The following is a 24,155-nucleotide window of genomic DNA, read 5'->3' on the forward strand; positions in this document are numbered from 1 at the left end:
TTACTTTCTTCTTTCTTTGGCCAGGAGTCAAGAGGGAAGTCATCAAATTAATCTAGAGGGTAAAGAAGGCCTCGTATTATAGTGGCTAAGAGGGCAGGTGCTGAAGGTACACTGCTTGGGTTCAAATCTTGATGACCAGGTCATCAGTAAAGTGGGGATACTACTATTACTAACCTCACACTAGGGTGCTGTAAGGAATTATCCCAGGCAAGTGCCAAGCACAAAGCAAATGTTCCATACATGCTAGTTACTGGCAGTATTGTAAAGTCCTCCTTGATAGCTGGTAAGCAGCACTTAAGTCCTTCTCCTGGGAAGGCTAGAGGAAAGCTGTGTTATGGCTGTTGGCTAAGAGTGGCTTTGAGGTTTAGCTCCAGGACAATGTTCTGCATGAATCTGAAGTCATTGTGTGAGGGCCCAACCTTCCCCCTGCCTTCAAGCCAGCTTCTGTCTTGCACTGGCAGCTAGAGTACACCTAAGGCATCTGGCAGTTAGAGAAGCCCCTGCTTTCCTAAGCTGATGAAGTTCCTCCTTCCTCCTCCTCCTCCCCAAACTGCCAACTCCCAGCCCAAGACCTGAGGCCAGGCCCCTCACCTTTTTGTGCTTCTTGGCCATCCATTTGTCCCAGTTGTTGAGCATGTCCAGCCACTTGGACTCCCTCTGCCTCAGCACCTCCAGGGGGACTTCCTCCAGCCTGTGGAGCAGAGGGCAGGGCCTGTGAGAGGTGCCAAGGGAAGCAAAGGCCCTGGCTTCGTTCCCAGCCGCCAGCCTGGTCAGACCTCCATTCTTCCTGCCTACCATCCCTGCTGTTCCCTTCAGGACTGCTACCTCGGACCATCCTATTACAGATGAGAAGGAACACGCCACCTCCCCACCCACTGCCTCAAGGCATAAGCTAGAGAGACAGCAGGTGGTTCAAGTGCCTACTTCCCTAATGTGGCCAGGACCCACAGTACCTCTCTGAGGCAGAGGCTGAGTGAGTGTCTGCATCTGTGCAGCAAAGCAAAGCATTCCTGTCCTGGGTCTGCCTTAGTCAATAAGCCTCTTCAGAGGGCCGGTGTACAAGGTGCAGAGTTGAACACAAAAACTAGTCAAACGAGTACAGAAATAATATGCTCACCTCTTTACTTGAGCCAAACTCATTACTCAGAGTTTCCCCAATTATGCCCTGGCCCTTTCCCACCTCTCAGCCTTTACTCATGCCAGTCCCTTTGCTGGAATGCTTCCCAAATTGTCTCCACCCATCAAAATCCTACACACACTTCAAAGCCCCATCAAATACCACTTCTTCTATCTGTAGATCTACCGACTGGGCAGCTAGCACAACTGTGTTGCACTGTTCTAGGGCGAGGGCCTTTGGGTGGGTTATGGGGATGCTGTCCCATAATTAAAACAAAGTCTTGACCCTCATGGAGTTGATATTCTGGTGGGCACTGAATGTGGGGAAAACACCTCAGCACCAAGGTGCTTTTTTCTGCTTTCTTAACAGAATAAGGTATTAATGACAGACGAGGAAACAGGCTCAGAGAGGTAAGATACCCAGGCAAGGTATCTTGCTCAGCGTCCAACAGCAAATCAGTGGAAAAACCCAGACTCAAATCCAAGTCAGGTCCCAACCAAGAGCCAGCACACAGTGCTGCCTGACCTCTCGGAAAGGAGCACAGGGTCGGAGGCAGCTCAGAGGAGGTTCTCAGGAACAGGACACGGTGGGGCTGGGGCTTGGCCCAGGCCTGAGTCTCTGATCCTCTCTCTGCCGGAAGGAAATGTGCTACTGTGACTTTTACTGGTTGGAAGAGCAGAGGGAGGGGCCCTGGCAGAGCTGAGGCCTCTAAGACACAAAAGGGAAGGTCTTCTTCAGTGCATTTTATCTGGGGAAGTGCCCAGGCCTGAGAGCAGCCTTGGAACTGAACGTCTGAGGAAGGATTACAGCCTAGGCAAAGGAGGCCCCCTCAACGCATTGATACAAGGCACCCCACCTTGAACTGCTGCCCCTCTCACCACCTAGAGGCAGAACTAGGGCATGAGTTACTCCTTTCCTTGCTTTTCCTGAGCAAAGCAAGGACCACGCCTTTACAAAAGGTCAGGTAATTTACAAAGGGATATATATCTCCGGGCAACCCCCAAACATCCCAGGAGCAGAAACTAAGGGCCCACACCTCCCAGGCCATGATACCTTCCATCACCCATAATGCACTGCTTATGCAACAAGTCAGGGAAACAGCCTTCTAGTTAACCAGTCAGAAGGGTGCCCAAACTGAGTCAACAGGAAGTTCTGGCAGTTATGGATGTAGATAATGGCTGATCCAATATCCCCACTGCACAGATGAAGAAACTGAGGGCAAGGTTTTCACTTGAGATTACCAGTTTCCAAAGAACTCACAGGTGATTAAATATGTCTATTTGATACCTCAACCCTCAGTCTGGCTTTATTGATAAAATCTAACTGCAGGGACTCAGAGACGCCCATTCTCCCAACTGCAGATACACAGAGGAACATGTTAAATTCAGAGTTCTTTTAACTGATGCCAGATAACAGCTTTGGCAGTTTCAAACCCCCAATGTCAAACCTCAAACCGGAATTTCAAAAGAGTACAAAACAAACTACCATATTTCCTGGATTCTAAGACACCACTGATTTTAAGCTACACCACTGATTTGGCAAGATCTCAGAAACAAAAAACCCACTACTACTTAAACTGTGCATGTCAATTGAAAGATCTGTTTTGATTTTTTAAATCCTAAATTAGGAAAATTTTGAGGCAATATGGCCATCTGAATGGCTTTTCCTTTAACAGAAGAGGAGTTTAATCTACCTGGAGATGGTGAGAAGGAAGACACTGGAGGTCTGCCTGTACCCAGCACTCAGCGTACCACGTGCTCTCTAACTGCAGGTAGATGTCTCTAGGTACAGGATATGCTCCTGAAACATTGCAGGCTATCTATTTTTTTTTTTTTAAATCAGAAGGTTCACATATCCTTCAATTAACTCAGTCAGGATCTTAGAAAACATCTGATCCAACTGCTGTATGATATAGAAATCCTTTCTACAATAGGCAGGTCCCCTTCCTTCTCTGATCCTCAGTTTCGCTATATGCTTGTACAGTCTATCTTATGAATTTGACCCTCTAAGGAGGCCCACAGAGGAGCTGTGAGATGAAGCTGGGGCCAGAGGGGTCCCTGAAAATAGTATGACAGTGTAGAAGCCCTGAGGAGGCTTCCTCTTGACAGTGGAGAGGGCAGGAACCAATTGCTAGTGAGAGAGAAGCTGGCCCAGTATAAGGGACCACAAATGGCCTATGGGGGATGTCGCAAATCTGGAGGCCTCACTCATCCTCCAGAAAACCCCTCCTTCCTTAAGGTAGCCTGAGGGAGTCTCTGAAGCCAAAAGAGACAAGTGAGACCAGTTTCTTGTGGCTCAGCCACTGCTGGAACTGCTCCAGGGATGGGCCTTCCTTACCTCGAGGTGAAGTCACCCTGTTGTTAAACAGTTTCCACTGCTAAAGCTTTCTTCTCCACGTTATGCCAAAATTGCCCTAGTAAATTCCACCCGTAATCTCAACACCCCTTTTGAGGCCACACAATTCTAGACCCCTCCCATACCAGGCACCCACATGTTTATCCCTCATCATCCACTCATCCCTACCTGAATGTCCTTTCTTCTTCCTTCTCCAAGTGACAGTAACCCTTCAGAGCCCAATATTACATTAAAAACCACCATAATAATATCAACAACACTAGTTACCATTTGTAGATTATTTACTACTTACAATTTTCTTCTCAATGCTTCACATACCTTTATCACATGTACCTTTTGTAATAACCCTATTATAACATCATTCTCCCCTTTTTATTTTGTTTTTTTTTGAGACGGAGTTTTGCGCTTGTTGCCCAAGCTGGAGTGCAATGGCGCGATCTCGGCTCACTGCAACCTCCACCTTCCAGGTTCAAGTGATTCTCGTGCCTCAGCCTCCCAAGTAGCTGGGATTACAGGCGCCCGCCACCACACCTGGCTATTTTTTTGCATTTTTAGTAGAGACAGGGTTTCACTATGTTGGCCAGGCTGGTCTTAAACTCCTGACCTCAGGTGATCCACCTGCCTCGGCCTCCTGAAGTGTTGGGATTACAGGCGTGAGCCACCGCGCCCAGCCCATTCTCCCCATTTTAAAGTAGAATCCAAGGCTTAGTAATGTTAAGAGTGTTCCTTAAGACCATGTAGCTATAAGTGGCAGAGCTGGGACTCAAACCCAGGCCTGACTGACACTACAGCTCATGCTCTTGACCCTTGTTTTGACACTTCTCTGCCTCCACAGGCCAAGCCCTCAGCCTCCACACAGCCTGCATGCCTGCCTGCCTGCCTGCCCAGATCTCGTAAAATGTCCTCCAACCTGAAGATCTTCATCCTGGCTCAGAACACCATGTCTCACGCTTTTTAAACTGAGACCCACACAAACACACATACACACACACAACCAGAATACATTTTAGGAAAGAGTTGCCCTTACATGTACTAATGCACTCTGATATTTCCAGATTGATTTTATATTTTTCTATTCTATTGTTTTAAATGCTGGTCACAAGCCCCTAAAACTGATTTCAGCACCAACTGATAAATAAGTCAAGTCATTAAGTGTGAAATACGCACTTCATTACCACTTGCTCATATTACTCAGCACTGTCCCTCCCTAGCTGGACCAGGTCTTGAACTTCTGTGACTCCTACCGCACACGCCCCAGGTGTTCAACAGCTGCCTCCCTGGCTTTCTCCATGACATCATTACCCTCATCTGCACTGCATCAGGGCTACAAGCTACTTCTGCCTTAGAAATTGTACATGTCCCTCTAATAGCCCAGTGAAGTGGGGCCCTCACAGATTAATTACTATTTCCATTTGGCCCATGACAGACTTGGCCTGATCAGAAAGGTTGTATGACTTGGACAAAGTCACAAAGCTAATAAGTAAGTGGCTGACCCAGGGCTTCCCCTCTGTCACAGCGGCCTATATGCTACTTCCAGCTCCCTGGGGAAGGCTGTGGGGAAATCAGGCCCTTCTCCAGATGCTTCTGTGTGGCTCCATCTCTGGCCCCCAAGCCAATGGAGACAGTCTAACCCCCTCCTCCAGTGTTCTGACTGCCCCAGTGAGTGGCCTGCCCGTACCTAGCAATGCTCAGAGACACCAATACATACTGGATGGGATGGTTTGCCAGCACAACCTCAGGTGCAGATGGTAAGCCTGGGTAATCCGCCTTTTTCTTTTTTTTTTTTTTTTTGAGACGGAATCTTGCTCTGTCGCCCAGGCTGGAGTGCAGTGGCATGATCTCGGCTCACTGCAACCTCCGCCTCCCGGATTTAAGCGATTCTCTTGCCTCAGCATCCCAAGTAGCTGGGGCACCACCACACCCAGCTAATTTTTGTATTTTTAGTAGAGACGGGGTTTCACCATGTTGGCCAGGATGGTCTCAATCTCTTGACCATGTGATCCACCCACCTCAGCCTCCCAAAGTGCTGGGATGACAGGCATGAGCCACTGCACCCAGCCAGGGCAATCTGCCATTTGCTGGCAGCCCCAGCTTCTGAGGAGGAAAGGCTCAGAGGAGACAGAGGTGGCACCTAATCACAGATCTTGTCAGGCTCCTGGACTGGAACAGGCTTAGCCATGCTGTGCCATGTCATGGTCCAAGGCAGCAGTGACACTCTGCTGACCCGATTCTCTGCAGGTTCCCAGTTTCCTAGCGTTCTCCCAAAACCCAGAGGCTTGAGGCTTCCAAAAGTTCAGAAGGACAAGACTGTTTCCCAGGCTACTGAGACCAAGGGCTGGGGTTCTCTCTTCCCTTGTCCTTCTAGACATCTGCTTTCTGCCCAAGCACATCTCAGCACCTCTGGCTAGGCAGGTTCAGCAAGGGCAGTGCCCATGCCCATCACCTCCTTATCCTAGCCTGTCCTGGGAGATGAATCTTGATACCAAGGAACCCGTCTAAACTCTCCTCCAAGCCTCACTCCCTGAACCAGCCCAAACAAAGAGAAATACACCCTAAGCAGAAAGTCTGAGGTCACAGACCACAGGACTGATCCTCCTCTCACCCACAGGGGAAACCAGGTGGGGTGTAGGGGAGAATAAATAGAGTGGGGACTTGAAGTCAGCTGAGCTAGGTACTCCAGGTCTGCCGTCTACTAACTGGGAGACCATGTGCAAAACATGTGACAACTTCTTCATCTTTAAGTGGGGTCATAACGCACACCTCATCTCTTATAGGGCTGCAGTGTACAAGGGCCCAGCCTGGTGGGTGGCCAGAAAATGGTAGCTATTAGGTGACTGGTATTTGCAGCTTAACTAGCACTTTCACATCTCTTTTCTCATCTGACTGGTCCCTATACATAGGCCTTTGAGGAATGCAGGGCATGATTACCACCATTTTACTCATGAAGAATTGAGGCTCTGAGAGATTACTTAATTTGCTCAATGGTAAACAAATTCCAACTCCTGGCTGCTGATCCTAGCTCTGTCGCTTTACAGCTGTGTGAAACAGGGCTGGCTGCTTTGCTCGGAGCTTCCAGTTCCTCATCTGTAACCCAGGAGGAATGCCACCTCCTCGGAGAACACTGGTAAACATGATGTGAGGCAATAAGAGCTGACACATTTCATGGGCTGGCTGTGTACTAGCTCTGCCAAGCACTACAGAGGCACACAATCCCCCAAGGAAATAGCTTTAATTATCTCCACTTAATAGACAAGAGCACTAAGATTCAGCAGTGGAGTAATATGCCCAAGGTTACATAGCCTGGAAGTAGAGGCTGCCACCTGAGCACTAAACTATCCAAGACATATAAAGTCCCCTGCTCATACCACAGCTTCAATCCCTGTCACATTCCCTTCCCTCTTCTTATCACCCTCTGTGCCGAGAAAGGCAGGAGTGAATAACGTGAAAAAAACCCCTCACACTTGGGTCTCCAGGATGGAGAGAAGGCAGCTGGAGGAAGTCCCACCAAAGTGTGGAAAATTGGGAAGTGGATGTGCAGGGAGAGCATGGCCAATCACCAATCCAGAGGGCTTCCCTCTCCACCCAGGGCCTGAAAGTGAAGTGAGGAAAAACAAAAGGCTGACCTGTTTTGCATATGAGGCAACAACCTCTGGAGTTCACTACCCTAAGAGGTGGTAATGAATGAAGGTATAAATGGCTTTTAGACCAGTTCCATAAGAAGTGATGATGAGAAACCAAAGTGCAGGAGAGGGTAGGCTGGTGGTGTGTAAATGGCTGTCAGGACTGGGAAACCTATGAGATCATGCAGTGAGGCCATCCCCTCCCCAGAAGGTAAGCGGTCTGCCTGACGCCACGCATGCTGTGAGTTGGTAGGAAAAAGGAAGAGGGTCTGCAGCAGCCTGGCACTCCCTTCTGGGGCCCGGCCACCCCTGCCTGGGAGCCGGCTGGCAGTGTCCCGGCTCCCTGTCTGAGTGAGAGAGTCTGGCTTGCTTCACTCTCCCTCCTTCCCAATGCAGGCTAATTCTGGGGCTGCCTCTCTTTCCCATGAGGAATTCCCTGGCTCTGCTCCTTCCAGTGCTGGGTCAGTGCACAATGGTAAACAGGTTCTCTCCACCCTTCACTGGCCTTGGTGCCCTGGACCTCTGCCCAGCTCTCCACTCTGCTCAGCTCCACCCTACTCAGTGTGAGAAATGGTTCCTTTAGCACTAGCCTTGCTGGCTCCCAAAAAGAAAAATCAAGGAATCCACCTTCCTCTGATGTACTCATCTAGGGAAGGGCACAGACCACAGAGAAACCCCCAAGCAGCTCTCCCTGACAACTGCAGAAAGGTATTAGATAGGGTCTCGCTCTATCACCCAAGATGGAGTACAGTGGCATGATCTTGGCTCACTGCAGCCTCTGCCTCCTGGGCTTAAGCCATCCTCCCACCTCAGCCTCTTGAGTAGCTGGGACCATAGGTTCATGCTACCATGCCCCACTAAGTTTTGTATTTTTTGTAGAGACAAGGTTTCGCCGTGTTGCCCAGGCTAGTCTCAAACTCCTGGGCTCAAGTGATCTGCCTGCATCAGCCTCCCAAAGTGTTGGGATTACAGGTGTTAGTCACTGCGTGCCGCCTGAGACTATTCTCAACAGAAGACATCCCTTCTCCAAATCCCAGCTCCTACCAGGCAGAGTGCTGCTTGAAATTCCCTTGCTGGTGACTGAGTCCTTTGATCACAATCTCACTGCATGCACCCAGGGGCCACCCTGACTCATCCTTACCAAACTGCTAGATCTCATTGATAGATCTTACCAAGATTAGTCTTGACTCACTGTTTATATAAGGCCCCTCCTCTGCCCAGACTGGTCCATGGCTCCCTACTGCCCTCATTATCCAACAGAAACCTCAGGCCCTGTAGCTGGGCATTACAGCACATGCCCTGTCATCCCAGCTGCTCGGGAGACTGAAGTGGGAGGGTCACTTGAGCTCAGGAGTTTGAAGCTGCAGTGAACCATGACTGTGCCACTGCACCCTAGACTGGGCCACTAGGTCACAGGGCAAGACCTTTTCTCAAAACAAACAAACAAAAAAACAAAGAACAACAATAACAACAACAACACAAAAAACAAAGAAACTTCAGGCCCTGGCTCTCAAGGCCCTCCTGTTCCCCTGCACATCCCTTTCTCCCCTAGTCCCATCTCTAGAGGCCCCTACCCCTGAGCCATCTTCCTTCAACCCCCATTCAATTTTGGTGCCATCATCTTGGGAAGCCTCATTCCGAACTCCTTCTCATCTCTACAAAGCCTCTCCTAACTACTCCAGGGACAGAACACAATCAGCCCCTCATTATATTCCATGCACACCTTTCTAGAGCCTGTGTTCCAGGCCCTGAATCTACAAAGATGAATAAAATGTGGTCCCTGCCCTTGAGGAGGTCAATCTGGCAGCGACAAACGGGTAGGTAAATAACTAGCACACAGAGAAGAAGTGCCATCACAGGAGCATGTAGAAGGGGCTAGGGGACTGCAAAAAGACCCCAGGGTGAGGACAGGCTGTTTAGAGAAAGCTTTGAAGGGGAGTTGACTTTTGAATTGGGGTGTGAAGGGTGACAGGAAGTAGCTAGGCTGAGAAAGGGGAAAGGACACACCAGGCAAAACACTCAGTATGTTCAAATGCAAGTTAATAGGAAAGGGAATGGCTTGTTTGGGGAATGTGAGCAGTCCAGTGGGACAGGTGGAACTTCTCCACCTAAGGGCTGTTCTGCAGAGGCAGCATTTCATGAGAAGGGGTGTTCCTGGAGGGCAGGGGCTCTCTTGGCCTCATTCTCTGCAGTGTGTCCCAAGCCTGATACCTAGCGGGTGCTCAATAAATGTGTGTGTGTGTGTGTGTGTGTGTGTGTGTGTGTTGTTGTTGTTGTTGTTGTTGTTCTGAGACGGAGTCTTGCTCTGTCACCCAGGCTGGAGTGCAGTGGTGCAATCTCGGCTCACTGCAACCTCCGCCTCCCGGGTTCAAGCGATTCTCCTGCCTCAGCCTCCTGAGTAGCTGGGACTACAGGTGTGTGCCACCACGCCCAGCGAATTTTTGTATTTTTTTTTTTTTTTTTTTAGGAGAGACGGGGTTTCATCATGTTGGCCAGGATGGTTTCGATCTCCTGACCTCATGATCCACCTGCCTCAGCCTCCCAAAGTGTGGGGATTACAGGCGTGAGCCACCACGCCTGGCCAACAAATGTGTGTGTTGACTGATTCATGAGCTTGGTGACCTCAGACACTCTGAATTTCATTAAGTGTTGTCAGCAGTGAAAAGGGAATATGCTCCTCTACCTTGAGATCAGGTATGTAAAGCATAGTAAGAACTTGATAAAGAGCGTTCCCTCTCTGGCCTGGCACCAGCTCTAGATCTTCCTCAAAGCCCAGCACAGGGCTGAGCACAGATCTGCTTGATGATGGCATTTTATAACATTACAATTCTAATATTCAATTAACTTAACTGAATGTCTGTTATAACACTTACCAGACGCTTGCTATGCACCAGACACTGTGTTCAGCACTTAACTTACATTATTTCATTTAATCCTGACAAGCCCATGAGATAAGTCCTCTAATTATCAACTCCCTTTTGTGAATAAGGAAACTGAGGTTCTTCAGAAAGACAGTAACCGGCCAAAGTCCACGTCAAGCAGAGGATGGCACTGGAAAGTGAATCCGGGCCCTGCTCATCTCTCCCTCTGTCACTCAACTCCACCACCAAGTGCTGTCCAGTAGGCCGGGTATACACAGCCTTGCTCCTGAGGAGCTTGGAGCTCAATGGACTCAGAGACACAAGCTGTGTGATGCTTGGCAAGTCACTTTGCCTCTCTGGGACTTGGTTTCTGCTTCTTAAAATGGGGACTATGATGACAAATACTCTCACAGAATTAAACAAGGTGATGTAGGTGAAAACCTCGTCCACCATACAGGCTCCTCTGTGAAATGGCATTACTGTGACTATCCTGGGAGGATGGAGGGGGTCACTCAGAAGCAGAACAGGAAGCTCAGGATGAAAGTCTGCTTGGTGCCAGGCACAGTAGCTCATGCCTATAATCCCAACATTTTGGGAGGCAAAGGCCAGAGGATTGCTTGAGGCCAGGAGTTTGAGACCAGCCTGGGCAAGAGAGTGAGACCCTGTCTCTACAAAATTCTTTTAAAAATTAGCCAGGCATAGTGGTGCATGTCTGTAGTCATAGCTACTCAGGAGGCTGAGGTGGAAGATTGCTTGAGCCCAGGAGTTCAAGGCTGCAGTGAGCCATAATCATGCCACTGCACTCCAGCCTGGGTGACAGAGGGAGACCCTGACTCAAGAAAGAAAAAAAAAAAAAAACCCACCAAAAAAACCACAGAGGAGGGTGGTGGTAATTATTAAGCAAACTCCGACTCCTTCCCCAAGTGATTACCACCACCCAGGAGGACAGAGGCCCTGGGCAGCACTCTGGTTGCAAGCCTTGAGTGGAATCTTTCCGGAGGCCCACCTTTGCTCTTACTTCTGCTTATCTTTACAGACCAAGGAAAGGGAAGGTCAGGCCCTCAGATCAGAGCCCTGCTCCAGATGACTCAGCGAGGAACTCATGGGGGGATTCCCAACCTGCCCTGGCAGGCCAGGAAGCCCCAGACCACAAGCTGAGTGGGACTGGCTCCTGCCTAACCTCCACGGTCATGGGGTAGGTTGGAAGAGCACGTGAGGGAAGCCAGATTTTCACCCCAAAGCTGCATTGCTCCCTTATCATTATGCTAAATGCCTGAGGCAAAATCTCAGAGGGTAATTTACACTCGAATTGTGAGAGCCGCCATGTTCCACAGAGCCCTTACTTTGTGACAGACACTGTGCTGGGTGCTTTACCAACAACATCTCCCTTAATCCTAATAATACTCCTGCTCCCAATGCCACCGCCACACCCAGCTAATTTTTTTGTATTTTTAGTAGAGATACAGTTTCGCTATGTTGCCCAGGCTGGTCTTGAACTCCTGGACTGAAGTGATCTATCCACCTCGGCCTCTCAGAGTACTGGGATTATAGGCATGAGCCACAGTGCCCAGCCTAGGTTCTCCTTTTTTGTGAAGCCAGGCAAAGATGAAAGGGAAAGCAACAGCATTCTCCAAAAGTGGCTGGCCGGGGAATATCACTTCTGGACTCACAGTGTCCAAGGCCCAAAGCACTGAGGAGGGACAGGAGTTCTCCAAACTTATGCTCCTTCACTGGGCCACTCACGACCCAGCTGCTCCTGCCTTGTCTTAGGGTACATATGAGGAGCTGTGTGTGGAGTCCTGGGACAGGAATTGTGTCATCCATCATGACAACCCAGCAACAAAAACAACCTGAAAAGCCTGGCAGGAGAAGTACAGACACTTGGGGCTGGGCTGAAGTCCTAAGACTGGGACAGGAAGGGGAGGAGGAGAGGCCACACAGTGGTCAGCAACTTTGGTAAGATGGGAAATTAAGAAGGAGGAGTGCTGGGTGCCAGGCCCTGTTCCATCACTTGCTCACCCTTGGTTTCCTTATCAGGAAACAGGGTAAAATAATAGCCTACCAATTTCCCATAGCTCCTATAAGGGTTACTGAGAGGCAGTGGAAATGAAAGCACTTTGCAGACTAAAGAGCTAGATAAATCAAAGCATCCCTTGATTTGATTACATCCCCAAAGACCTGAGGCACACTGATCCTGCACACAAAGAGAAGTCCAGCCTGGTATGGTAGTTCATGCCTCTAATCCCAGCACTTTGGGAGGCAGAGGCAGGAAGATCACTTGAAGCCAGGAGTTTAAGACCAACCTGTGCAAAAAAGACCCTGTCTCAATCAGAGAGGTCCTCTCACAAGAGTAACAGAGCATGTTGGGAGCAGTGGCTTCTGTGGCATGTGCCATGGTAACCCCCCTGAACTTGCGTGGTACCACATAGAGAACTTCTTAAAGCACTATTTTTTTTTTTTTTGAGATAGGGTCTCCATTGCCCAGGCTGAAGTGCAGTAGTGCAATAACGGCTCAGTGCAGCCTTGATTTCCCAGGCTCAAGTGATCCTCCTACCTCAGCCTCCTAAGTAGCTGGGACAACAGGTGTGCACCACTATGCCCAGCTAATTTTTAAATTATGGGACGTAGAGATGGGGTCTCCCTATGTTACTCAGGCTTCAAAGCACTTTTCATATACTCCACGGTCAGTCTCAGGATGTCAGATGTAGCTGTCTTCAACACCATCCCACTAAAACTGCCTTAGTTGGCTGGCACCGTGGCTCATGCCTACAATGTAAGCACTTTGGGAGGCTGAGGAGGGAGGATCGCTTGTGCCCAGGAGTTTGAAACCAGCCTGGGCAACATAGTGAGACTCTGTCTCTACGAAAAGTAAAAAAAGTAGCCAGGCAGGGTGGCTTCAGCCTGTAATCCCAGCTACTCAGGAGGCTGAGGTGGGAAGATCGCTTGTGCCTGGGAGGTTGAGGCTGCAGTGAGCTGTGATTGCACCACTGCATTCCAGCCTGGGTGACAGAGCCAGACCCTGTCTCTTAAAAACAAACACACGGCCGGGCGCGGTGGCTCACACTTGTAATCCCAGCACTTTGGGAGGCTGAGGCGGGTGGATCACGAGGTCAGGAGATCGAGACCACGGTGAAACCCCGTCTCTACTAAAAATACAAAAAAAAAAATTAGCCGGGCGTGGTGGCGGGCGCCTGTAGTCCCAGCTACTCGGAGAGGCTGAGGCAGGAGAATGGCGTGAACCCGGGAGGCGGAGCTTGCAGTGAGCCGAGATCGCGCCACTGCACTCCAGCCTGGGCGACAGAGCGAGACTCCGTCTTAAAAAAAAAAAAAAAAACCACACACACATACTGCGTAATTTTTATGTGGGGAAAACTGAGGTTAAAAAGATTAAGCAACTTTTGCCCGGCATGGTGGCTCATGCCTGTAATCCCAGCACTTTGGGAGGCCGAGGTGGGTGGATCACCTGAGGTCAGGAGTTTGAGACCAACCTGGCCAACATGGCAAAACTCCGTCTCTACTAAAAATGCAAAAATTAGCTGGGCATGGTGGTGGGCACTTAAAACCCCAGCTACTCAGGAGGCTGAGGCATGACAATCGCTTAAACCCGGGAGGCAGAGGTTGCAGTGAGCCGAGATCAATTGTGCCATTTCACTCCAGCCTGCACAAAAGAGCAAAACTCCATCTCAAAAAAAACAAAACAAAACAAAACAAAACCAAGATTAAGCAACTTTCTCAAGGTCACACAGCTAGTTAGTGGCTCAGTAAGGCATAGGGCTAAGGTCTCCAGATCTCTGTTCAGCAGTATTTGTTTACACTATGCTCCTAATCCAATTATCTCATTTGATCCTCACAATCCTTTGTATACAACCACACCTGGTAACTTATTTCTCTTTTTAAAATTTTTTTTTAGAAATGGGGTCTCGCTCCGTCACCCAGGCTGGAATGCAGTGGCACAATCACAGCTCACTGCAGCCTCAAACTCCCAGGCTCAGCCTCAGCCTCAGCCTCCATAGTAGCTAGGGCTACCGGCACGTGCCACCATGCCCAGCTAATTTATTTTTTAGAGACAGGGTCTCACTATGTTGCCCAAGCTGGTTGAAACTACTTGTTTAATGTCTGATTTCCCTGTGAGGGCAAGATCAGGTCTATATCCTGAGCCTAGCACAGGGCTACACATATAGTAAGGTCTGGGTGAAAAAAACTGGAAGCATTAGCCCCATGGTTGGGTGAGGGATGTGCCTAAGTCACATATTACAAAGGTCAGTGGTGGAGCCATCACTGACACTCTGACCCCTGTGCCTGGTTCAGAGCCCTTTCTCAAACACTAACCTAAAATCCACATTTCCAGCCAGAATCTCTCATCTCCAGATGCCGCTGGTGGTGCCCCTTGTAAGTGCTGAGGGGTTTGCCCTCTCACAGGTTTTGTCCCAGCCAAGGCACCACCTCTAAGAACAGAATAAAGGTGCTAGGTGAGGTCAAACAAGCCTCCAGTTGCCAACTGCCTCCCCTTGATCAGTTCATGCTGTGTCCAAAGGCCCAAACCCACTCTCCCCAGTTGCCATACCACCCTAAGGTAAGTTTTCCATGTCCTCAAGCCCCACTCCTCTCTTATGGTTCTCCTTGCATCCTTCCTTATTATCCAATATGTCTGCCAGGTAGAGACCAGGAAGCTCAACACCGCTTATCCTATTCCTTCTCCAACCAGGTCAGCCAACCTACTCTCCTGCTGGAAGGAAATAAAGAACCCCTTGATGTGCCCTGGGCAAGCCAGCCATACCAGGCACCTTGGGGAGCCCAGAGCTGTGAAAACGTAGAGTCACTAGCAGCCCACTGCCCTCTTCAGAGGAAGGACACAGCTGGCCTTGCTTCCCTGTAGCCAGAGGGCTCCAGAATGGACTCCGTAAGAGGCCAAAGCCACTTCAGCTAGTCCAGAGTCTTCCTACCTCTCCATCAGCCCACATGGCAGTCATGAACCAAGCCCTAATGATTTGCCAGCCTCTTTATCCTCACTGCTCCAGACCTCTTCCAGGTCTCACCACAGCCCTTTTAGGCCATCCTTGATTCTCCCAACAGGTCTCACTGCCTGCAGTCCAGCTCCTCTTTATGCCATCTTCCATGCCAGACCTGGACTAACTTTTATGCAACACAGGAGGCCTCAGCCTGACATTCAAGGCTGGACTCAGACCGTCCAACCCATTTCCTGGACTAACTTTTATGCAACACAGGAGGCCTCAGCCTGACATTCAAGGCTAGACTCGGACCGCCCAACCCATTTCCCTAACCTACCCTTGCTTCGTATCATCCTACTGTCTCCCGTTCTTCTTGTCATCTCTGCTCTTGGTACACATGCTCAAACGACTGCTTTTGGGAGGGACTTTGCACATGGGCCCCCTCTCATCCAATTCACTGCCCAGCCTTGCCTCTTCTGAAGCCTGGATCAAATGCTACTACTCTCTAGGCTCCTGTAGGTGGGGCTGGCTGCTTTTTCCTCTGTGCTCCCAGAGCAACTGCATGCCTCAATGACAGCCTTCATCACTCAACACTGGAAAGATTTGTCTGTGGTTCTATTTTTCAGCAAGTCTGTGAGTGCCTTGAGGGCAATAAAACACAGACATCTTGTTCAGTTCTGTATCTCTTGTCCAATCACAGGGTCTGACAGAGTAGGTGCTCAATAAATGTGTGGTAAATAAGCTCACTGCTAAGATGGTTAAGCTGGCAAAAGTAAACCTTGGTTTGCTCTCCCAGGCTGCTGGGTCTGCTGAGTATTTCTCTACCTGAAGAGGTGGTGAGTGCTAAGCTATGGCAGCCTCTGAAGACCTGGACAGGGCACAGAATGGAGTAGGATAGGGTAGGGGGAGGAGAGACGGGAAATGGAAGGATGAGACAGAGAAAGCCAAAGTTGGCAGCTGTCCTGAAATCCTAGGAGGTGGCTTCTAAGCTGGTTAAGTATCAGGAGCATTGACTTGCCAGTGGGGTGGCCAGTACAGTGTTCTCCCTGCTGGAGAGGGTCTCTGGGCCCAGGATTGCGGCAATAGATTTACCAGGGGCAGACTAATCAGTTAAAGGAGGCCTCCTACCCCTCAAGTGTACTGTCTGCAGGATAAAGTGATCAGCTAGGACAATGGATGGATGATGGCAGGGCTCTACTCTGGTCGGCAATGCATCCTGAAGCTACAGGCTCAATTACCTTGACTGAGGAGGAGAAAGGGGAAGAGAATGGTCAGTGCTATGTAGCTAGAGGAGCACTGGGTGACAGTCGGAGGACCTGGGATCCCTTTCTGATCTGGCTCCACAGTTCACTAACAGCAAGAGTTCTCCAACCTTCAGATTCCTCACCGGTACAAGCAACATAATCCCTGCCTCATCTACAAAGTAACACTTCTTCCAAAAAGCACAGACTAGATATCAAAGTCAAATGGCCATTATGCAGCATGTTGGGGTCAAGACCAGTGCAATCCAGACTCTGACCTATGGGAGGACTAGGCCAGGCCTGATCTGGCCATGCTTCCAGGACCTCTCCAAGGATTTTCCTCCCTGTGCCTTTCTCCTGCTTGATGGCCATGACCTTTCACTGTACTGAGACCTGCTTTGCCCTCCATACTGGGAGGGGGAGGCAGCCAGATTCCTGCTAACTTCTGCCCTGAGTGTGGGGACCTTAGGGACCAGTAAGTACCTGGCACCCTGCCTGCTGCCACCTTAGCAAGGCGTAGTCACTACTGGATGCAGTGTCAAGAAACAGGTTCTAGTCCCAGTTCTGCCATTTACCAGCTAGCAAACCTTGGGCACTTTTTCCTCGGTCTTCAGTATGCTCATCCACAGAATGGGGATAATCACCCCTCTCAGGGGAAGTGAGGATTCACCATGGGTTAGGGTTCATTCCTGCCCACAGGGGCTGGGCCTCACTGACACTCATCATTATAGCCAAAGATGGGAAGTAGAAAATGAAAAGATAGAACCACAAGCTGCTCCAGTCTTTAAGAGGGAGAAGAACATTCACTGAGCACCTACCCTGTATTAGTTCACTTAAACCTCAAAATGATCCTGCAAAGTCAGTGTTATCATAACCATTCTGCAGGTGAGAAACTGAGGCTCAGAGAAGTGAGGCAACATGTCCAAGATCACATAGCCAGCCAGACTCTGGCGCTTGTGTGAGGAGGGAGCACACAGCACCTTCTCTCGCCCACCTTGATATAAACAGATTGGGTGGCTGGGCCAGAGCCAGGCCTCACTGCCCCTTGGGAGGTCCTGTTTCAGGACCAGATGATGGTAGGACAAAACATCAAGTAGGTGCTACCATCTTATCTCTTTCCCACAGCTTAGAGTTTCCCAGCAGGCGGACACTCAGGCACCTTCCCAGGGTAGCAGCTGGTGTGCCGGCTCCCTCCTTTACCAAGTCAGGTCTTGTCTGAGGACCTAACACTCACAGGGCCACCAAACCGGATTTTCCTTTGAGGCTAAGAAGGGAAAAATGAGAGAAAATGGGAGGGCCTGCAGTCTAGAGTCACAGCCCAGGGCCCCATATGTACAAAGCCTCCTTCCAGATGGGCCACCCAAGGACCACCCCAATGCCAGCTCCATGCTCTCCTGGGATCTGTAACAGCTCAAGAAAGGTAGATGCTCTGAGTTTACAAACTAGAGAATAAGGCAAGGAGTCAGAATCTGGCCTGCCAGGAGGGCCCTGACCCCACTCCAATAAAAACTGGCACACAATAAACTATAAGGATGCCAATTAAGCCAGTTCTGTGATTTCCAAAGTTGGCTAGTAATGAAAGGCCCAGGGAATGAGAACTAAAGAAGGCAATACTGCTATTCCAGATGTTTCTCCCTGGGCCCAGCTCAGATCCCTTGCTCCCACAACAGGAAGCCAACACCCATGGGATCCCAAAGAGCATAGCTCCTCACCTCATCTGGCCTGCAGACTGGGCGGACTGAGGCTGGGTGGGAAGCTCTCAGCCTCAGGAGGCCAGACCTGACAATCACATAGGAAAAGGAGAAGAAGGTCAGGGACCACCTCTCTCAGGTCACCTCCCTCGGGCCAGGAGACCTGGTACACAACTTGTATCCTTCTTTCCCTTCCCGACCACTTCCTCTATGCTACAGAAGGGCCACCAGACAAGTCTGTTCTTCCTGCTCCAAAGTGACAGGAGGGGTATCATCACTCCTTCCACCCTTCCCTGCTGAAAACGTGTCTTTTTCCTCAACTGGTCCTTCCTGGGCCTTTTTTTTTTTTTTTTTTTTTTTGAGACATGATCTCACTGTCTCACCCAGACTGGAGTACAGTGGCATGATCTCAACTCATCGCAACCTCCGCCTCCCAAGCTCAAGCGATTCTCCTGTCTCAGCCTCCTGAGCAGCTGGGATTATGGGTGCAAGCCACTATTGCCTGGCTAATTTTTGTATTTTTAGTAGAGATGGGGTTTCACCATGCTGGCCAGGCTGGTCTCAAACTCCTGACCTCAAATGATCTACCCGCCTCGGCCTCCCAAAGTGCTGGGATTATGGCAGTGAACCACTGCGACCGGCCCTTCCTGGGCTTCAATGCCCCACTCAGTCTCCAGCCAAGCCAGAAGAACTAATGCTATCGGCACTCTGATCTATGCCTATGCCACCCACAGGATCATTTACTGGCTAGCTGCTTTCTTGCCTGTGGCTACTACTCAAAAACAGACAGGGACCATCTCAGTCTCACTAAAGGTTCCCTGCAGAGTAGGCTCAAAAGACAGACAAGGTGAAGAAATGGAAAGGCCTAGGACTGGGAATCAGGAATTCCAGGTTTCTCACAGGCCTCCAGTTTATCTATCTGTATGCTGATGGCCATCTCTAAGGTCACTTTCAGCAATTTTTTTTTTTTTTTTTTTTTTAGGCAAGGTCTCCTGGGCTGGAGTGTAGTGGCATGATTTCGGCTCACTGCAACCTCCATCTCCCTGGACTCAAGCAGTCCTCCTACCTCAGCCTCCCGAGTGGCTAGGACTATAGGTGCATGCTACCATACCGAACTAATTTTTGTATTTTTTGTAGAGATGGGGTTTCACCATGTTGGCCAGGCTGGTCTTGAACTCCCGGGCTCAAGCGGTCTGCCTGCCTCAGCCTCCCAAAGTGCTGGAATTACAGGCGTGAGGCACAGCACCCTGCCTTTTTTTTTTTCTTTTTGAGACAGGATCATGTTCTGTCTCAAGAAAGAGCTGGGTGGAGCACAGTGGCACAATCTTGGCTTACTGCAACCTCCACCTCCTGAGCTCAAGAGATCCTCCCACCTCTCAGCCTCCCAAGTAGCTGGGATTACAGGTGCCCACCACAATGCCCAGCTAATTTTTTGTATTTTCTTGTAGAGATGGAGTTTCACCATGTTGCCCAGGCTGGTCTCAAATTCCTGAACTCAAGCGATCCACCCACCTCAGCCTCCCAAAGTGCTGGGATTATAGGCGTGAGCCACCATGCCCTGCCACTTTCAGCTTCCTGACTTGAAATGTCTCCCAGTAAATAAGTATTAATTACTCCACTGCAGGCCTGAGGAGAAAAAGGTGAATGAGCCTCTTCCCAGTCCTGAAGCTAATCAGTCTAATGAACTGGTAATGACAACATACTCTTATCCTTCTGGGCCACTTCTATTAGCCTCATATACTGCTGAGAGAGTCGAAAGTGCTGAGCAAAGCCAGGGAAGGTAAGAGCAGGCAGGTGACTGCTAAGACACTTCTGTTCTACCTGTCTGACACCTGATATCCTGCAGGGACGAAAGGCCATATTTATGGATGGTGAAGGCAGTGGAAACTGTACTGAGAGTCAGAAACCCTAAGTCCAAGTCCTAGTTCTGCCACTAATATGCTGTGATCTTAAGAAAGTTATTCTTCTCTCTGGGCCTCAGTTTCCTCATCTATGTAAGTAAGGGCTGAGCTGATCAATCTATTAAGATCCCTTACAGGCCAGGCATGGTGGCTCACGCCTGTAAACCCAGCACTTCAGGAGGCTGAGGCGGGTGCATCGCCTGAGGTCAGGAGTTCGAGACCAGCCTGGCCAACATGGTGAAACTCCATCTCTACTAAAAATATGAAAAATTAGCCAGGCGTGGTGATGGGTGCAACCTCTGCCTCCCAGCTACTCAGGAGGCTGAGACAGGAGAATCACTTGAACCCAGGAGACAGAGGCTGCAGTGAGTCGAGATTGCGCCATTGCACTCCAGCCTGGGTGACAGAGCGAGACTCTGTCTCAAAAAAAAAAGATCCCGTACAGTGCAGTCTATGTTTTTTTTATCTACTCATGCCATGTAGCTAATAGTCACCTGAGTAAGGTAGCCTGTGACCTGCTTTCTTACCCCCAGGCCTGGCAACTTCCACAACCAAAATGTCGAGACAACCTTTGGCCCAGGGTAGCTGAAATGGACCTTTAATCTGGAGTCAGAGTCCCCACCATCTCCACAGTACCCACAAGTGCTAACGTTTCACTTCTCTAGCATAGAACATGGACTCCTAGCCTTCAACCACGAGACTGGGTTCAGGGCGGTCACCCTGAAACTTTCCATAACTTCCCCTCTATGGCCTTGGGCAGGGACTTACTCTTGGCTTTTTTGAAACCACAATATAAATTAAGTAGGGAACATCGAAGCCTTTCAGATACCAGAGATTTTAGGTTGAATGACAGGCTCCAGAAAGTGAGGGAAGGAGAGAGGACTGGAGCTGGGATCCCACCTCAGCCCCAGCCCTACAGACAGCAGCGATGTAGAGGGTGTCTGCAGAGCCACATCCCGGGTTTGTGGTTGTGGGGTAAGAAAGACATGTCTGGCTGCCTGGTTGGGGACTACAGCCAAAGGGAGGTGCTTCCACTGGGGCCTCACTCTGCCCACAAATACCAGAGATATGCCCTCATTTTTCTCTTCATTTCTCAGACCCTTAGAAGGAAAGAAAGAAAACTAACATTTTCTGGGCCACTACTTGTGCCAAGCGCTGTGCTAGGCACCTTCACATATCTGATCTCACTTAACCCCCAGAGTAATGTTGGGAAGTGGGTGTTACTGTTGCCCTTTACAGTGAGTAAACAGGCTCAGGGATTCAGGATCTTGCTCAAGGTCACAAAGCTAGCAAGTGTAATTCCTAAGTTTGGCCTTTTCCTAATATATCGCATTACTCTGCACCCCAAGATCTGGTGGACTGCCTGATAAGCATGTAGTAGGAATTCTCGTGCCCTAGCATTCTCCCACAAATCTGAGCTCTTCCTTCCAAGGTCCCATAAATGCAACTGGGAACTCCTTTCCCAGATCTCAAGACCACACCCCTCCCTGGGCCCTAATCCCAGGTGACTGCTCCTTAATTCAAAACACTCCAGGTCCCCACTAAGTTCTCACAAGTGAATCCCTGGGGAACTGTGACAAAGCATCAGTCAGGGTGAGGGTTCAGAATGAGGGGTGCTCTGAGTCCTGGACTAAGCCTAGCCTGCTGTGAGCCAGTAGGGAGGTACTGGAGGAGACAGATCCAGTGGGTGAGAGGGAACTCCCCTTAGGGGAGGGGCCTGGATTTCTCCAAGGAAGAAGGAGGCCTGGTAGATAAGAGGCTTTAGGGCTGGGGAAAATCCCGGAAGTGACAGGGGTTCTTAGACAGTTAAAGCGCTTCCATAAGTCATGAGAGAGTCTGGGGTGACCTTGGACAATCTCAATTGGTCGGAGAAGGGGAGAAACGATATTCTCTGGAGTAGGGTCATGGCAGGGCCCCATGAGCTCCTACTGGTGATTGGGATGGAAAGCACACATCAGGAGGGAGCCTTGTCAGTTCTGTGCACAACACTGGTCTCACGTGACAGGACAGCTGGGATGGGAGTGGGGTATAGAGGCCATCTTTCCTAAGGGGACCGCCAGCCTGTACACATGATCTCTGAGGCCTGGGCTCGGGGGATTCTGTGGGGCAACGTGGGGCCCAGCTTGGAGGCAAGGTGCTGTTCCACTGCCCCACATTTCCCTGTCTGCTAGCTGGGTGTCTGGGTGCTCTCGGGATAGGACATCGGGGGGTGCTAATATGAGCAGGGACCCTGCTGTCTCCCTGCCTGCCCCCGTCCCACGCCCAAGATCCGTCTTTGGGAGGAGGCGCATGCATACACAGGACATACACAGAGCCCATCTACTGGCTCCTGTGGCTGCTGGAGCTGACGGTCTGTCCTAGTGGTGGGGCTCCCTGTCGTCCTGTAGGTGCTGGGAAGGGGGAGTACCTGCCCACCTGTTGCCAACGCCAGTGGAGGAAGCTGTGTGTGAGGGGGTAGGGGGCCCTTCTCTGACCCTTCCATGAGGAGAAGGGACTGTCTGTCCCAGGATGGGGCTAAGGGGAGGGAGGTGACCAATGTCTGTCCATCCAGAAGTCTGTATGCCTAGAGGAAAGGGTCAGTCTGTCCTGGGAAGGGGTGGGGGCAGGGCAGTCAGTCCTGAAGTCGGTCTGAGGTCTCCTGGTGTGGGGGCAGTGAGGCGGGGAGACAAGGGCATCTGTAGGTTTGTGGGAGGGGGAAGATAGAGAATACGTGTCTATGGAGGGGGGCGCCAGCCATCCGGGAGCCTGTCGGGGTGGCAGAAACAATCATCCCTAAGGTCTTGGCGGCAGGGGTGGGTTTGGGGCAGTCTGTCATTCTGTTCCACGGCTGGAAGGAGGGCACAGTCAGTCCTTCCTGGGAGCGGGTCGGTCTGTCCGGAGAGTGGAGGTGGCGGGTGGAGGTGTGGGCCCGTCCGCCCCCTGGGTCGGAAGTAGGACTGCGAAGGGGGCGGGTCTAGGAAGGCAGGGGTGGTGGGGGTGGGGCAGGGGAGGGAAGGGGGATTAGTGGTCCCTGCTTGGGAGGGGGACGTGTCGGCAAGTCCCGAGGGCGCCTCCGTCCGTGTCGAGGCCCCCCGCGTGGGTACCGCGCTCAGTCCCGACCCCTGGCGCTACTCACGCGCCCTCGGCGCCCTGCGAGCCCACGATGAAGCCGAACTTGTCGATGCGGCGCTCGGCGAAGCCGTTGGCCTCCGAGTCGGACCCGAGAGAGCTGAGTTCGTCGGTGGTTGCGGCGTCGGGGCCCTGGGCCAGGCTCTCCCGGGTTCCAGACAGGCTTTCCCCGGCCGCGGGCGCGCGCGGCCCATTCTCTCCGCTGCTCTTCGCCATCCCGGCCGCGCCCGCCGCCTGAGCTCCAGCGGCCACCTCAGCCGCCCGGCTGCCGCCGACGCCCCGCCCACGCGCGGCGCCTATTGGCCGCCGCAAGGGCGGGGGCGGGGCTCCAGGCCCACCGGGGAGCTCTCCCCCCACGCCCAATGGGCGCCGCGGACCCCGGGCCCCGCCCACCTTCCCCCGGAGGGCGCCAACAAGCCCGACGTGAGGGGGCGGGGCAGCCGTCACCGCAGCCCTCCCCGCCCTCCTCCGGGCTGCCAATCACAAGAACTCACCTGGACGAGCTCGGGCCTTTCCGGGTTGGCCGCAAGCGGGGCCTGTCACCTACTGCAGAGCGCGAGCCGGAGGCCCAGGGCTTCCTCCATGGATTCCTCATCTGCCTCCTGAGTCCCGCTCCTTGCGAGACCCCAAGGACGTGGTAGGGATTGTTTCCCCCATTCATTTATGAGAAACTCTGAGGAGGCCCAAGTGAGTTCAGTGACGCAGAGCGGCTTAAAGGCCCAGCCTGAGCCAGAAGTCTGGCAGTCCCATTGCACTCACTGCTTCTGGGGCTTTAAATTATCTCGTGAGACCTAATTATTAATAATCACCAGCGTTTACTGAGCCACGCACGCCCGAAGCTCTACCTACTTTCTCCTGCAGTCTTTTCCCCAGCAGTTTTATGGAACATAAACATACCATAAATTCACGTTTAAAGTGTACAATGATTTTTAGCATATTTACAGAGTTGTGCAGTCATCACAACATTCTAATTTTAGAACATTTTCATCACCCCAAAAAGAAACTCCTACCAATTAGCAGTGACTCCGCATACTGGCTCCCCCAGTCCCTGGCAACCACTAATCTGCTTGCTGTTTCTATACATTTCCCTCTTCTAGATATTTCATATAAATGGAATTATACAATATATGGCCTTTTATGTCTGGATTCTTTTTCTTGAACATTTTCAAGGTTCATCCACATAGTAGCATGTATCAGTGCTTCTGGATTGACATCTGCCCCAGGTATGTCTGGCTCCGCCCCTCCCTTTCCTTGGATAGGCCCACACCGCCATGAAAGACCCATACTGCCCCTCCTGGGAGCTGGGATATAC

The 24,155-nt window shown here is 50.9% G+C and overlaps 1 protein-coding gene across 1 annotated transcript in view; it reads right to left on the reverse strand.

Moving 5' to 3' along the window:
- Positions 1-23,213, reverse strand: part of TBC1D10A (TBC1 domain family member 10A) — a 34,370-nt gene extending 11,157 nt beyond the window's left edge. The window contains exons 1-2 of the mRNA XM_030816096.1: positions 22,851-23,213; positions 592-691 (exon numbers count right to left, since the gene is read on the reverse strand). Of these exons, the coding sequence (XP_030671956.1) occupies positions 592-691; positions 22,851-23,059 (309 nt within the window). The 5' untranslated portion in view covers positions 23,060-23,213. The remainder of the gene's footprint in view (positions 1-591; positions 692-22,850) is intronic.
- Positions 23,214-24,155: the final 942 nt, after the last annotated feature.

Source organism: Nomascus leucogenys, chromosome 7b (genome assembly GCF_006542625.1).
Source record: "Nomascus leucogenys isolate Asia chromosome 7b, Asia_NLE_v1, whole genome shotgun sequence".
NCBI classification, from domain to species: Eukaryota; Metazoa; Chordata; class Mammalia; order Primates; family Hylobatidae; genus Nomascus; species Nomascus leucogenys.